This window comes from Paramisgurnus dabryanus, chromosome 7 (genome assembly GCF_030506205.2).
Source record: "Paramisgurnus dabryanus chromosome 7, PD_genome_1.1, whole genome shotgun sequence".
NCBI classification, from domain to species: domain Eukaryota; kingdom Metazoa; phylum Chordata; class Actinopteri; order Cypriniformes; family Cobitidae; genus Paramisgurnus; species Paramisgurnus dabryanus.
The window spans coordinates 22,500,581-22,516,390 of NC_133343.1; the positions used below are offsets into that span (position 1 = coordinate 22,500,581).

The window sequence follows — 15,810 nt, forward strand, 5'->3', positions numbered from 1 at the left end:
ATGAAGTATACAAAACAACTCTAGTTTAAAGGGGACATTTCACAAGACTTTTTTTAAAATATAAAATGGTGTCATATGTAACATAGGTAAAGTTCTAGCTCAAAATACCCATAGATAATTTATTATAGCATGTTAAAAATTGCCACTTTTTAGGTGTGAGCAAAAATGTGTCATTTTTGGGTGTGTCCTTTAAAATGCAAATGAGCTGATCTCTGCACTAAATGGCAGTGTCGTGGTTGGATAGTGCAGATTAAGGGGTGGTATTATACCCTTATGAGCCAAATTTCAATTAGCTATTTTTTTCACTTGCTTGCAAAGAATGGTTTACCAAAACTAAGTTACTGGGTTGATCTTTTTTACATTGATAGAAGCACTGGGGACCCAATTATAGCACTAAAACATGGAAAAAGTCTGATTTTCATGATATGTCCCCTTTAAAGATGTGCTGAAATTTTAAATAGATACGCAACACAATATTAAAAGTCTGTTTGACTTAAAATTAGCATAAACTAAAGGTAATAGTCGGGATGACCAAATAAGACAATATAGTGAAAGAATAAGCATTAATCTTAGGCTTGTATTATGAAGCAGGTTTTATATCTGTCATATTAACAGTTGCAGTCAAACTCTGCATTTTAAATTACTTGTGTATAGTCTCAACAGCAAACATGTAGGTATTCAAACATTAAATAGTGTGGGTGTGGGGGTAGTATTTGTTATCTTGTGTGACCACAAGAAAATAGTATTTGCTATCTTGTGTGACCAGTTATAGCTGTCAGCCTGTCACCACTTGACACAGTTTTTGGCATTTCGTTGTTCCCTTTTCCTTTGGGGTAGGGTGAAGCTAAGGGTCACATATCTGAATCTGTTTATTCCTCTTTCTAAAGTAAGGATTCAAGCAACTAAATTTTGGTGGGTCTGTCAATTTTCTGAAACTTTCTTTGCAGTCATAGGTTGCTCAAGTCTAGCAACATGCCTGCCTACATAAGGTAGTGTTATAACTTATAATGCAAAAAACCCACTCTTTTTTACTTTATAACTTTATGACATGAGACAAAAACAATAGCATATTTATGACAAAAAGATATATAAATAAATATATAAATAACATGAAACATGTTTATTGAGTGGACTCTAATGTATTACTTAATAAAATGTGACATGAGCTTAATCATGAGCAGAAATCTTGAGCAATAGTTTACAGCTTTAACAACAGAAAAATATGTCCCATCTGATGCAAAAGGGTCTATAGCAGATAAGCAAAAGTTTTTTGGGGGGGGATCTCTTACTGATGTAATTCAGATTTCAGAAGGTACACTTGAACACAATTACTGTGAATAATAAATGTATGGACATTAGTTATGTAAGTAAGTTGTTACATTATCCCTAAGACATCACAGTAAATGTTTGTCTCTTGTCTTGTATGTAACATATAGGGCAAAACACATTTGTCTGTTTTTGCATTATTTCAAGTTTGCTAATGCCAGTCAAATTCAATCAACGTTCAGACAACGTGGACTCAATGGATGTCTTCTGGTAGAAAAGACTGCGCCAAATTTGCATTCAGGGTACTGCAGTCTTCAACGCTTAAATCTTTAGTAACAATCTAACTACTTGTATTATATGAACAGTGAACTTTACTTGGGGAAAAACGACGAGCTCGGTCTGCTTTAAGCTCTTTTAAAAATCCTACTGCCTGGCTGGAGCTGTGGCGAATGTTATGACGCGCGCTACTCTGAGATCGATTAGCTCGTCTGTGCAGAAGTAGAGACAGGAACAAGCTCGGCGGATTGGCAAAGTCGGAACGAGTGTGATTAAAAAACACAAACAAAATCCATAATCTGCAATACGACAGCCTCCAAACTATAAAACTGACTTGACAAGCGGCGCATCATTGTCTTCGATTAATTTATTTGGATAGACAAGGGATCAAAAGGTATGTGTAAATGGAATTGTTTATTCGGTGCTTTGGTGCCGAGAGGGAGCCATTTTACAACACTTTATTTTTGCTCGGAATGCTACCTTAGCTTAGCTCGCGCCGTGGCTAAAACAACACAAATACTATAACGACAGCAGTTACGAGCAGTTATATATCGTCGTCACTAAGCCATGCAGACTTCTACTAGTGACTGAAAGTCATTTTACTCTAAAAATCTCCGATTTAACCGGTTAGAGTGAAAAGTTTAGGTTTTATAAATACTTTGAATGGCCTACCATGCTAACTGTGTCGTGCTAGCGAGCGTCCTGTAAGTAGAACAGCAAATGCGTATTCACTTACGTTTATGTTGATCAGGTTATGTTTTCAACTACAGCATGCCATATAACTTTATAGAACGAACAATTTAAACATTAGTTAGCTATTTGCACAAAAAATAAAAGTTTTTGTAGTTGATATCCTGCAGCTAACTCTCTGGCTAGTCCCAAGCCTGACTTTAGCTTTCATTCAGTTGACGTGCTGCTTTAATTGTTTTTATATTACATAAATAGTTTGGTTTAGATTTAGTTTAGAAATGTGATGTTCGTGGACATGCATGTTTCATTCACAGTATCTTGACAGAGAGTTGATAAGTCATGTATGAGATAAACAGCAGGAACTGATAAGAAGTCTCATCAAAGTCGATTCGGTTTGTTGGGTTGTTTGCATTCTCGGCTACTATTTATTTATTTTTAGTATGAGAGTCTGATAAGAATTGTTTCTCGAAAAGTTGAGAGGTGCAAACATAAACATTGTGGCCTATGATGCCAAAACTTTTCAGTGAGTTTTGAAACAAAGTCTGGATGTTTTCAATGTCACTGACAGACGAGATTTTTTTTCTTTTGCAGAAAGTTTTTTTATATTTTGTAAAGAAAAGCAGTTCCTCAAAATCCGTTGCATGCGTCAGATCTAAGCACCACCGTGACGAAAAGTTAATAGTGAAGGAAAGCTAACTTAAGAGTTGTGATTTGTTAACTTTTCCACAATGGTCTATTGTAATGGATGGCACATGTTTTATTTCTATCAAGAATAGTATTGGTACTACTTTGGTGCTTGTGATGGCAGGTGGTTTATTGTCTTTCTTGGTTATCTTTCATATAGCAGTCAATTGGTTTAAAATTATTTTCTTAACATCAAGATTTGTTGTATCTCATATATAATGTATTATATATACATTGTATTTTATGTGCTTTTATGTTATGTGTAAAGCATTCCAACTTATTAACCCACAATTTAGTTTTTTGGCCTTTAAAAAGCCATTAATTGTTATAAAAACTGCATTAATAATAATTATTTTAAAAATCAAAAATATTTTTTAAATAGTTTTAAATGTAGTATAGCTGTCTCAACCAATGGCTATCACAAAGCCATTCACCAATTTGCCTAAAGAAACTAAGAACTTGTTCACACTGTCAGTCAAAATCCGATTTTGGTGCATATCCGAAAAAACGCAACCCCAGCGCAAACTTTGGAACAGTCCATTTCTGACAAAATGATAGGGGTGTTTGGGAAAGTCCATGTTTTGGGGAATATAGTTTCTACAACGTCAGACATTGGGGCAGATTGTCTTGCCAGCGTGACTTCATTGCCATAGAAACAGTGCAGATAATCTGGAACACGGCAGGACGCAAAGATCAGATCTAAACAGTTGTGATACACAATATGTACAGTGAGTCTGTCAAATCGGATATGCACCAAAATCGGATATTGACTGACAGTGTAAACAAGGTATAAGTTGCCCAAGGCATTTTATTCATGCCGAATTTTGTGATATGTTACTTTTTACACGCAAGTTAAATGTGGATAAATATTGTTTTACAGAGTTGGTCTGCAGCCTAATAGTGAAGATTTGGAGGAAGAACAACCTGGTGGATTTTTGCTCTGCAAGAATTTCAAGAGAACCGAGATCTCACAACATGCAAGAATACTAGCTGGAGTACAGCAGTTGTTTCAGTGAATGTTCAAGTTTTGCGTGCACTTTGATTTGTCTTCATTGAGTGGCTGTTGAATCACCAATGAACGGTACACCGTGTATAACGACACCTTTGTTAAGAATACATGCACTTTAGCATCACAATATTCCTCTGCAGAACTCCATTCTAATTTGATGAACTGGAAAGCTGGAAGTGTTGTTAGGAATCGAATCACATTTACTTTAAATTTTTCCGGTAGCCTAACGTGATATTGGTTCACCAGCCGTTTATCAGTCATGCAGGGATAGAATTAAAGATGTCAAGTTTTTCATTCAATGTTTGGTTCACTTAATCGTCCAAATTATGAGTTGTTGAAGCCTAAAGGGATTCCCATGACTTCCTAACATAAAGCACTCTTAGTTATTGTGATGTGACAAATCAGCCCCCCACCCCTTTTTTTGCGCTGACGCATCACCTCCACTGTTTTGATGAGGTGAACGTATTTAAAAAGCCACTTTTTGCAAGAAAACTTTGTGTGGTACAACCCCACCTTCTGTTTTTTGTCACTGTGCATCTCTTCATCTAAAAAATGAGTTTGTAAAAGAGCTTCTAGGTGTCAGAGCAGGCACGCCGTGCTGCTACCACAAACCCCAGAATAAGAGACTGGTCAAGTCGCGACTCAAACGGACAAACGGAGTCCTGTTTCAAAAGATATTGGATTTTTTCATTTATATTCAGCTTGCCTGAATGCACACGGCCATTGTCGGTGAACTAAGGGTGTGCTGGAGAGTTACTCAGGCTTTACTGATCAAACACATCCACTGTTCTTCACATTAATCTCTTCCATCATCAAGCAGTTTCACTTTGAGTGGACAGCACCTTGCACAAGTTTCAATTGTTCCCCCTTACTGCACCATCCTGGAAACTGGAGTTTGCCTGTGGCAGGAGCTGCTGGTATCCTTAGGCTTCCGGGCCTGTGAAAGTGCATTGGTTGGGCCGCTACACAGATAGAGCCAAGGACAGGGCCATCGAACTACAGAGCCTTTGTCTCTGGGGTAAGAAGTCACATTTTTATCTGAAACATTTGCATTCGTATATGTGAGACTTTCTGTCATGTTTTGTTTTTATTAGTATTAGTTCTTGTTTGTTTAAATGGGCACAGGTCAACTATGTATTATATAGAGGAAGTCCATGAAAATAGCAACCTTGTCAATGCTAACTTATAAGAGCACTGTGTTTGTAAGCGTTTAAATACTTTCTCTTACACGTCTGTAAAGTTGCACTTTGATTCCATCTAGGGTTGCATAACGATTAATCGCGATTAATCTATTGCAGAATAAAAGTTTTTGTTTACATCATTAGGGCTGTCACGGGTATGAAATTAGTTTGACTGTTAATTGCCTAATAAACTGTGGCGGTCTGACGATTAATTGCCCGTTTTATTGCTTTGACATTTTTTGTTTGTTCATGAAATAATTTTCACACATTGTTGTGATTATTTAAATTAAATATTTTGCAAGGTTTACCGGACAGCATATATGAATACACATAACACTTATTTAAAAGTAATTATTTAATGAATATATCTTTAAAAAACGTTTAATTCTTCATAAGAAATTAACAAAATAGTGTCTAAAAAATAAGTAAAAATTAAAACGCAATCAAAATAATCTGACTATACCAGAACAGGCCTTAAATAATAGCCAATCCTACTAAGATAATATTAGTACTGGACCACGTGTCTGTAGCGGCTGCCATAAAATCAATTCCTTACTGATCCTTAATAATAGCATCGTTCACTTCCTTAAATTTGGAATTGCTGTTTTGGAAATATATATTTCAGTTCATACTGCTTATCAAAGTTTTGCAGGATTTCTTTAAATGCTGGGGTTTTTCCCCACTGTATTAAAGGGCTATGCAATGTATATCGTTAAACTGTCAGTTAGGGCTGTGACGATACATCGCGTTCCCCATTAAAAAGACCTGCCTGAAATCGATTCTGAACCGCAAGGCTCCAATTCTGTGTTTCATGCACAGCTTGTGCATGTACTACGGCTCTGTGATCAGTAGGAAGTCCTTATCAATCTAAAATCGCTATGAGTTTGAGTCGTTTATAATGTGAATTTAAAAAGCAACACTCGTCAAACACAATCATTCAAAATATTCTTTATTATCATGAAAATACCTGAAACAATCTGAAGAACAGCGATATAAATATCCCTTTAGACATTTCCTGGAATAGCGTTTGTAATGCTACTTCTTCTGTGGCACAAATGGCGTTTCTACATGAAAGCGCCCCCTGGCTTTTGGATGTGGCGGCATTTCACCGTAATTCATTCAAATGTATTTATTGAGAAAACGCGCATTTTCACGATTAATCGACACTGCCCTACTGCCAGTTAAGGAGCACCGTCTGATACTGTCTCGTTTATACAGTTGCTGCAGCTCCCCCTTGTGGTTTTTTAGAGAGATATGCAATCATTGCGGTGATCTGAAATCATCGCAATGAGGTCCAACAATCGCGATGAGCCGATTATATAATCATTGTGGCAGCCCTATACATCATATATGTGTGTGTACTGTGTTTAATAAGTTTGTATAAACAAATACACACACATGCATGTATATATTTAAGAAATGTTTTCATCTGTATATACATTTGTTTATTTATGTTTAATGTATATTAGCAGACTACTATAAGCACACTAAAAACTGTTTTTATCCATGGGCTGTAAGGAGTCTGAATGGGGACAGTATTTAATATTCTACATGCAATAACATTTTAAGGTGCAATATACCTTTAATATATAATGTGACCCCCTTTTTTAATTATTATTTATTATTGTTATATTATTGAATGGTGTTTTTTTTGTCATGTGTGTATTTATGCTTTTAGATTTTTTTGGCACTGATCAGATGGGGCACTATAATTTTGTTGTACTGCAATGACAATAAAGCTTCTATTCTATTATATAAATATAAATACTTAATGTATGAATAAATATATTAATAAATATATTTTTTTTTCTTAAGATTATATATGCATGTGTGCATATTTATATATACATAATTAATATTCACAGTTCACACACGCACATATATGATGTAAACAAAAACCTTTATTCTGCAATAGATTAATCGTGATTAATCGTTATGCAACTTTAATTCCATTCTAATTGTTCAATGGCATTCCACAACCTCACCCTTCAAAAACATGTCAGCAAAACCAAAAGTGACTCACAGACAGCGGATTTCTGATTGGCTAGAAAAAACATTGGTTGCCCCCATGGCTTTGTTTATAGAGCCTAGGGCTGTCATAGAGACATGTGTTTTCTCAGGATACCAATTTTAGTGATGTATGTCAGGTAGTTGAGACGTTTCATGTTATACATGTCCCAAAAAACATTGCTTACAGCACCTTTAATATAAAGAGACGACTATAAGTAAGCCATTCGTAGGTTTATTTCCCCAAAGAGTGTAAACACTGTGCCACTGTGGTGCTGTTGTAACATTGCTTATATCTTTGAGTACTCGAAACGGCAACAGCGGATCAACCAATGGTGTTAGTTTGTGGCAGCATCTGTTGAACAGACAGAGGAAAGTTCAGCAAAGCAGTTTGAACTGTCAGAGTTAAGATCACTTTAGAAAATGCTTGCTTTATAGAAACTACTAAGAGGAGATTATAGTGATAACTGTTGTTGCTTGGATTTAAAGTTCAGGCCATGAGGTTTGATGCCTCCATCCACTGACGGGAGACACTGGACCTAAATGGCGCAGCATGACTTTGTTCCTGCCTGGCTTAACTTCTCCACGCCTCAGCCCGCCAAGGTATAGAAACTTTTTTATTTCCGGACGGCACGACTCAAACCTAATTCTTATTTCTCTTGAGTTCAAAAGTCTAAAATAAGCTTAAGCTGCTAAATGCGTCAAATTTGTGTGCAATATAGTCCCCTGCTGCCCCCGTTGAGAAGCATGGAGAGCACTTTCCTCGCGGAGACGGCCGGCCGGGAGTAAACCGCCGAAGACACAACTCCTCCGATGGCTTTTTCAACAACGACGCGCTCCGAGCCCCCGGAGGTAGCCGAAGCTTCACACGTTAAGTTAACCTGCATGTGCCTGGGTTTTTTGGTGTGCTCAGTAGTGTTGTTTTTTTTCTTCAGGTGATGGGTGGCAGCAGCCGTCTCTATTGAGGCACGACTCCGTAGACTCTGGTGTCGCGAAGGGGACTCAGGGAGGATTAGGAGGCGGACCGGGGTGGAAAGAGACCCCCAGCTGGCATGGGGCGCAGAGGGGCCAAGACGGTCCTCACCACCACCATGCTCGGCATATCAAACGCGGTGGAGGCGAAAGGGACAGACAAGGGGTTCACCGGCAGCGCAATGGAAACTTTCATCCGCGCAAAGCCGGGCCGTACCAGGAGAGATACTCTGATGAGGAGCGCAACGACGACAAGCTCAAGTTTGTGGATGAGGATTTTGTAAGTAGTGGTACTTTTCTGCTGCGTTTGCATACATATCACACCCCTACTAGACATTAGTTTTGTCATACTTGACATTCTATTCATAAACTGGCTGTATACTGAGCCTCTTGTTTCCAAATTTCAGCCTTCCTTGAATCCAGAGACAACTGGAAAGCCGGTTAGTCAGGCCCGTGCCGTTGGGACTCCAGCGGGAGTATGGGGTAAATACTTTTTGTTCCGGATACATAGAGAAATCTGTTTTGCATTTAATTGTTTGTACTGAATAGGGCCCACGATATAAAAATTTATATTATAATGTTGTGAGTGTGTGTGTGAAATCAAATTAAAATGTGACATACAAGTTTCACTTTTATTTATTTTTTTGAAAGAGGAAAGCATCACTCGCTTTGTCTCACCAGTCTAGCAGCATCAACCTAAAACTTATGTAATCTTTTAAAGTATTAAAAACATTCAATTACTGTTAGGTCTTGGACTATTAATCATGCGATTATGCTTTCTGCTGATCAAAGAGCCATAATACATAAAAGAGCTGTGTGCATAATATCGCATTTGCGATTCAGAATCTGTTTCAGACAGGTAGTATTAGTATGAATCGTGATATATTGTCCCAGCCCTAGTTATCGCAAATCACTACATATTTTTATCTTAAATCTTCTAGTCCTAGTACTGATAATATTTGGCATCCTGTTAATGCAGGACATTGATGCACGGATAATGTTTACTTAAAGGGAGATTCCACTTTTTTTTGAAAATATGCTAATTTTCCATCTCCCCTAGAGTAAACATTTGAGTCTTACCGTTTAATTATTTTTTAGCACAATGCTAATGGTCTAATCAGATTCAATGGATTGTGCTAAGCTATGCTAAAAGTGGTAGTGCCAGACCCGGAGATCAGCTGAATTGCTGATTCCAAAAATGTAAGAATCAAATGTTTAACTCTAAGGGAGCTGGAAAATAAGCATATTTTTAAAAAAGTGGAATGTCCCTTAAACTTTTAATTGCTACTATCAAACTAACTACCATGATATAATGGCATGCATCGTTCACTAATATATGTGTCTACCTCCGTTACAGAGAATCCCCCTAGTGCAAAGCAGGCTATGTCTAAGATGCTGGTCATTAAGAAAGTGTCTAAGGAGGATCCCAGTGCTGCATTCTCTGCTGGCTTTGCCAGTGCTGGCCCTCTACCCACCAATGGTTCCAAAGTCCCCATCCCTGGTCCCAGTGTCTACAAAAATCTGGTGCCCAAACCTGCCACTGCCCCCAGCAAGGTACATTTTAGGCCAGTGGACCTAAAAATAGTACTTAGGTGATTTTTGTGATTTAGGTATTTATTTAAGCTCATCACTAAGAGAGAATATGAAAAATACCAAGGGGGTTAGACTGGGAAACCATTTTTCTCTTTTTGATAAACTTTTGTTTACTTTCATAGTCTGGCCCATGGAAAACCAATGGAAGGGAAACTAAAGGGGGTTTGCATTTTTCTGGACGGGACTCTGCCTTCACCAGCCCTGTTTCTGTGACCAAACCTCTGACACCTGTCAGTGCACCTGTCCATGGCACTTCAAAAGAGGTATAGCATCCAGAATTCAATCTTATTCTGATTTAAGATTACGATTGCCGTATGCCAGCAATGTCCCACTAACATCTCAGAATAAGCTTGGCATCTGATATAATAGTGGTTTTGCCAAACACATAGAAATACTACAGCTTTATATTAGTACACAAACTGACAGGATAAACATTTTTAAACATTTGCTTTTATGTACTTCCATTATACATTTATCATAGGGCTGCCTAACGATTAGTCGCAACTAATCGTTTGCAGAATAAAAGTTTTTGTTTACATAAGATATGTGGGTGTACTGTGTATAATAATTATGTGTAAATACAGACACACACACTCACATGCACATGCATGTATATATTTAAAGGGGTCATATTATGAGATTTTTTTAAAGATGTAAAATAAGTCTTTGGTGCAAAAGTGAAGTTTTAGCTCAAAATGCCCCACAGATAATTTATTATAACATGTTAATATTCCCATTTTGTAGGTAAGAGCAAAAATGTGCCGTTTTTGGTTGTGTCCTCTAAAATGCAAATGAGCAGATGAAATGCAAACACAGATCGCAATGATGGTGGTTTGTTGCAATTGAAACTCAATTGTGCTGTCAATTATTTTCTCTCTCTGCACTAAATGTCAGTGCTGTGGTTGGATAGTGCAGATAGTTCCTTGCTACCCACCTCACAAAACTTTAGAAATCTGAACGACCTAATTTTTCACATGCTTGCAAAGAATGGATTACTAAAACTAAGTTACCGGATTGATCTTTTCACATTTTCTAGGTTGATAGAAGCACAGGGGACCCAATTATAGCACTTAAAAATGGAAACAGTCTTATTTTCACGTTGTGACCCCTTTTAGAAACATTTGCATGTCTATATCCATGGTTATGTTTATATATAATTTATATTATATATACATATTAATTATATATTTTTTTCTTAAAGATGCCATAAAACACAAACAAAAACAGTTTTTACCAAGGCATAGATGAATAATAAGAGCCCTGTACATGGTAATGACATATCGTGAGCCTCAAATGCGTTTGTTTACTCATTTTTATATAAACCTCATGGACGCAAAAGACTGCTGGAAAACAGGCCAATCTCAACATAACACCTGATGTCACAGTCATGATGTACGCCCCAACATTAAATTACACATTAAATTAAGTCAAATTTTTTTTACACTGTTTACTAATGTGAGCTACTGACATGCGCCTCAGAGCAGAGAAATCAGAGCAGAGCTCACCATTCTTATCCATGACCCTTCCAAATGGGCAAAATCAGACATTTAATTCAAAAGATAAATCCTAGGGTTGTAAGTGGACATGTAAAATGTTTCTGAATAATATTTGCACTTTTGCATTCTTTGGCACCTTTAAAATTATACATGTATTTGTGTGCATTTATACATAATATATGTGGGTGCACTGTGTATTATAATTATGTAAACAAAAACTTTTATTCTGCAAACGATTAGTCGCGACTAATTATTAGGCAGGCCTATTTAATTCTAAGATTATCAATAATCATTATACCTGCTTGTCATTTTGTCCCTTTTGTAGCCACCCTCCAGCACCACCCCTCCCATAGACATCACCCCCTCACGGCTTAAGCTGATGCGGCGCAGCACAGACCGTAAGAGCGAGTTCCTGCGTGGGCTAAAGGATGAGAGAAATGGGGATGTGAGGGGCTGCCACAGTCCTGGAGCTCCAGCAGAGGTGTGGGTGAATTCAGCTCTGGACCATTGCCTGTGACCTTTTGCTCTTTAAGAACACGCTTATTTTTTCTACCAGAATACGATGCTTTGGTTATTTCTAAATGTTTCTCTAGTTGATGCAAGTATGTAACAATATGCATTATGCAATATCACACTTGCAGTTCTATGCCGTACTGAATATCAGCATAGTGATACATGCGAGTGTAATCACGGGCACACTAATAGTTGATATAACCGTATGATTCTGAGTGTGATAACTTGTATCATATTAAGTGATGTGTACTGTATCTGTGCTCTGATTTTGTTTGCTTAATCCATTTTTGTTGGTTCTCTTTGTGTTTAGGGAGAGCCAAGCACCCCTGAACCAAAAGAATTTGGAGAGAGTCATGAGAACGGCATCTCCCACTTTCTCAGTGACTCAGACACGGAGCACTTGTCCAGCTCTCTTGAGGCTGAACACAGGTCAGAGCGAACTTATCCTTAAGGCCATTTTCTACCATCAGACACAAACCAGCTGTGTTTAAAACCTAGTTAGCAATCTTGTTTTCTACTTTAGCATCCATAGTTAACACACTCGCACGTTCTTTGTGGCAGGTTGCTGAAGGCCATGGGTTGGCAGGAATACCCAGAAAATGATGACTTCCAGCCACTCACTGAAGATGAGCTCAAAGAGTTTCAAGCTAAAACTGAGCAGGTATTGGTCACTCACTCAAACATCAAATATATTAATTAAAATCTCAAGATGATGTGAATATGAAGAGTTTGGTTCCAAAGTGACAAGATGAAAACTACTATTTTGTGTTACAAAATTTTACATAGCATCTTTAGGTTTTAATAACATTAAAAATTCAAATCCATAGTTTGATTTTCAAAGATTTATTATAAAAACTTTCCCATGTTATATTTATTTAGTTGACTAGTGGTATACACTTATTAAAAAATTGAACATATATGGCATTAATCAAAAAACACTTGTCATATTAAGTACATCGTCATTGCAGTTGTCATCCTTGGGACGTCGTCGCTGAACTTTGTAAAATGTTTTGTTCCTACTCGATTTTCACTGACTTCGAGTAAAATAATGAAGAGTTTTTCATAAGATCCACTGGGGTCAATGTGTTAGCATAACAGAAGCTTGATGCTGTCGTGTCAGAACAAGCGTCAGCCGGCATTTTTTTTATTGCCCGAGTGGCTTACGTTTCTTTCCCGCCACAAAAAAAGTCACCACAGGTTTATCAATGCCATCTAAAGTATTATATCGTTTTTGTTTGTTGATAACGAAGTACAAAGTAGAACTAGGAATCTGTGTGTACTAAATGTGCCGCCATTGTTGTTTACAATGTGTGGAATGGTGCGCTGTGATTTGTTGAGCAGATTTATTGCATACTGCAGAGGAGGAGGACTGGCATTTATCGTGTTTTGGGAAAAAGCGAGAAAAGATGACAGAATAACACGGCGGATATCTGATTCTTTATGGCGTTTATTGAGTTTGGAACCAAACTCTTCTTATGTACAGCGGAGAAAATGGTTATTCACATCAGCATTTTTATCAGTAAGGGCTATTGACACAAATTTCCACCAGATATAGCCATCAAGCCAAATATTAAATTTAAACAAAGAAATCAGAACATTTAAGTATACAAGTTGAGTCATAATAAATAAAGTCAAATGACATTATTGAACAAGGTGCAAAATGGCATAGAAAGCCAGGAGATCACCTGATATCTGTCAGTACTGAGAGAGAAACCCTGCCCCCTATCAGTACTAATTGATATCAACTGCTTTAGTCTTAACTCTTTCACTGCCAGCGTTTTTTTTAAAGTTGCCAGCCAGCGCCAGCGTTTTTCATGATTTTCATCAAAGTTTAATGCCTTCCAGAAAATGTTCTTCTTTAAATATATAAACATACAATATACCAAATGAAAGAACAGACCCTCTGCTTTCAAACAAAATAAACCATTTCATCCTACCTTCAGTGGTTCTTTTGTAATCAGCTTGTGAATATGGGTAGGTTTCTGCAAAAACACCACACTTTGAGCAAAAAGCGGAGATAATTCCATTTTTGTGACGGACTTTTCATAGAGATCCCATTCAGAGCGATCTTTAAAACAGACACAGACATGCAGCAGCTTGCCATAGGGCAATACTTCCGGGTTTAAAAAATTGCGGAAGGTGGATAATAGCGGTATTGCGGAAATTGGCAGGGAAGCGTTTTCTCTTAATTGACGAGATATCTCGTCAATGGCGGTGAAAGAGTTAATATTTGGCTTGATGGCTACATCTGGTGGAAATTTTGTGTCAATAGCTCACTTACTGATGTGTCAAATACTTATTTTCCCTGCTGTAACTTTAACTGCTTGTGTTTTTTGACCATTTACTTTTTTGTTATGAATTTGGTGAGTTTCATCCATCACTGACCATACACATTTTGTTCCTCTCAGATGAAGAAGTTTGGTCTGGGACGTAATGGTGTTCTCCTGAAGCCACGTAGTGGGCCACTGCTGACTTGGAGGACCGCTTCTAACCCCGGTCTGGAAGAGGGCTCCGAGTCCGAGACGAGCAGTAGCAGCGAGACCTCCGATGAGGATGATACCTAATGTGGCTTTAAACATCCTCTCCATTTGCAACTCGTTCTCTCAATCTATCTCCTCCATCACCTGCATTTATTTCAAACTGAAAAAAAGATTTTCATGGACAAGGAACGTTGATCATATCCCGGCTGGCATTTGATTTTTCAGCCCTCTATTTCCTTATCTGCATTGTGTTCTAGAAATGTCAACGAAAGCCACACATCCTTCCACCAGATCTTTTTTTGTTTTGCTTGGGGAATAAAGACTAATTCATAATAATAACACCAATTATAACCGTGATTTAACGTGAAATATGACATCATCTGAATGTTCTATAAAAACGGCTTTGACACCTTTCTAAACTTTATTTCCTTTTCGCGAAAACAATTCGTAGCATTAGTGTTAAGATGAAACAATCATTGTGAGCCGCCGACTGCGACGTTGCTACCAGTCCCTCATAGAAATGAACTCAAGCCAGCCGTCTCTGCAGCACGGAAGAACTAAAGCGACGTTCGGTGGACTGTCATGTGTGGCCTGGCAGCTAGAACATCAGTCCATTTCTGGCTCCAGTTCCTGGTTTTCATTCTGCAATGTCAAAATCATCAACTAATATTCCTGATTTCATCTGTCTGCCAAGTACACTTGTTAAAGAATGTTTAAAAGTTAGATTTGAAACCTAGCTTACAGAAGAGTTTGTCAGGAGCTGGCTTTTGAATAAAGGTAACGTTTGGATGGAAGGGTCTTACGTTTTATATGTTTAGTTCCGGAGAATTGACCGCTTTTCTGCTTAGGAAGACGTTCAATGAGAATCATACACAGCTGTCTCCTTTCTTGCCCATATATGGTGTGTCGAAGTTTCTTTCCTGAATGATTTGAACCATATTGAATCCTGAACATTTCAGAGTTACTCTATTAAAAGCGTTCTTATGCTTTTCACGCTTGCCGAGGCAATCATTTTCCAAAGCTTTCCAGTCATTGCATGTAGTTGATAAATGGGATATTCAATAAACACAATAAAGGTCTGAAAACGTACTCCACCACAAACCCCTAATAAAATCTTTCCAATGAAATAGAAAAGCATTAAACATTATTGGGCTTACGTAATGTTTACGATGCTGAAATTGATCCAAGCTAGCAATGGTTTGTAATTACTGTGAACTTTGAGCAATTCGGGAAGATGGCTCACACGCTTTGTTTTGCTATGTTGTTCATTTGAGGTTACATCTGGTTGCTATACGTTCGATCCCTGCTGCTGGCAGTAAAGTAGAGAATCATCTTTAAAAGTTCTTGATTTCATGAGGGACTGCTGGTGTAAATTGTGCATCTCCTTTTTTTTTGTACCTTGTTTTTGCTGATAGGGTATAAAAATTGCTTTATCACAGATTTAAGTTTCTTTTTTAATTTTTGGTACAGCTGTAAAAATTCCCACATTAATAGTTTTTTTTTTTCTTCTTTTGTTTGCATTATATTGTTTCTGCAGCCTTGATATTCAGGGTGGATTGTAAAAAATATTAAGAATAAAAAATTGTGAGTTTTGGAAAATTAAGATTATTTTGATAACATTATTTACAGATCTGAGAAGATTA

General features: G+C 37.5%; 1 protein-coding gene across 1 annotated transcript; it reads left to right on the forward strand.

The window, feature by feature from the left end:
* Positions 1 to 1,751: 1,751 nt before the first annotated feature.
* gpbp1l1 (GC-rich promoter binding protein 1-like 1) lies at positions 1,752 to 15,770 on the forward strand. Its single transcript, XM_065298493.2, has 12 exons — positions 1,752 to 1,936; positions 3,797 to 4,943; positions 7,603 to 7,716; positions 7,836 to 7,965; positions 8,049 to 8,365; positions 8,493 to 8,568; positions 9,443 to 9,639; positions 9,801 to 9,941; positions 11,500 to 11,655; positions 11,998 to 12,116; positions 12,249 to 12,348; positions 14,096 to 15,770. Exons 3-12 carry the CDS (start codon positions 7,657 to 7,659, stop codon positions 14,249 to 14,251), a joined length of 1,452 nt encoding a protein of 483 aa, XP_065154565.1. The 5' UTR covers positions 1,752 to 1,936; positions 3,797 to 4,943; positions 7,603 to 7,656; the 3' UTR covers positions 14,252 to 15,770.
* The last annotated feature ends 40 nt before the right edge of the window (positions 15,771 to 15,810 follow it).

Bases quoted from the DNA above. Each gene is read 5' to 3' on its own strand.
- gpbp1l1 (XM_065298493.2), top strand. From the start codon at position 7,657: ATGGCGCAGCATGACTTTGTTCCTGCCTGGCTTAACTTCTCCACGCCT. The intron at 7,966-8,048 runs GTAGCCGAAGCT...TTTTTTCTTCAG, and splicing joins CGCGCTCCGAGCCCCCGGAG to GTGATGGGTGGCAGCAGCCG. The intron at 12,349-14,095 runs GTATTGGTCACT...TGTTCCTCTCAG, and splicing joins TTCAAGCTAAAACTGAGCAG to ATGAAGAAGTTTGGTCTGGG.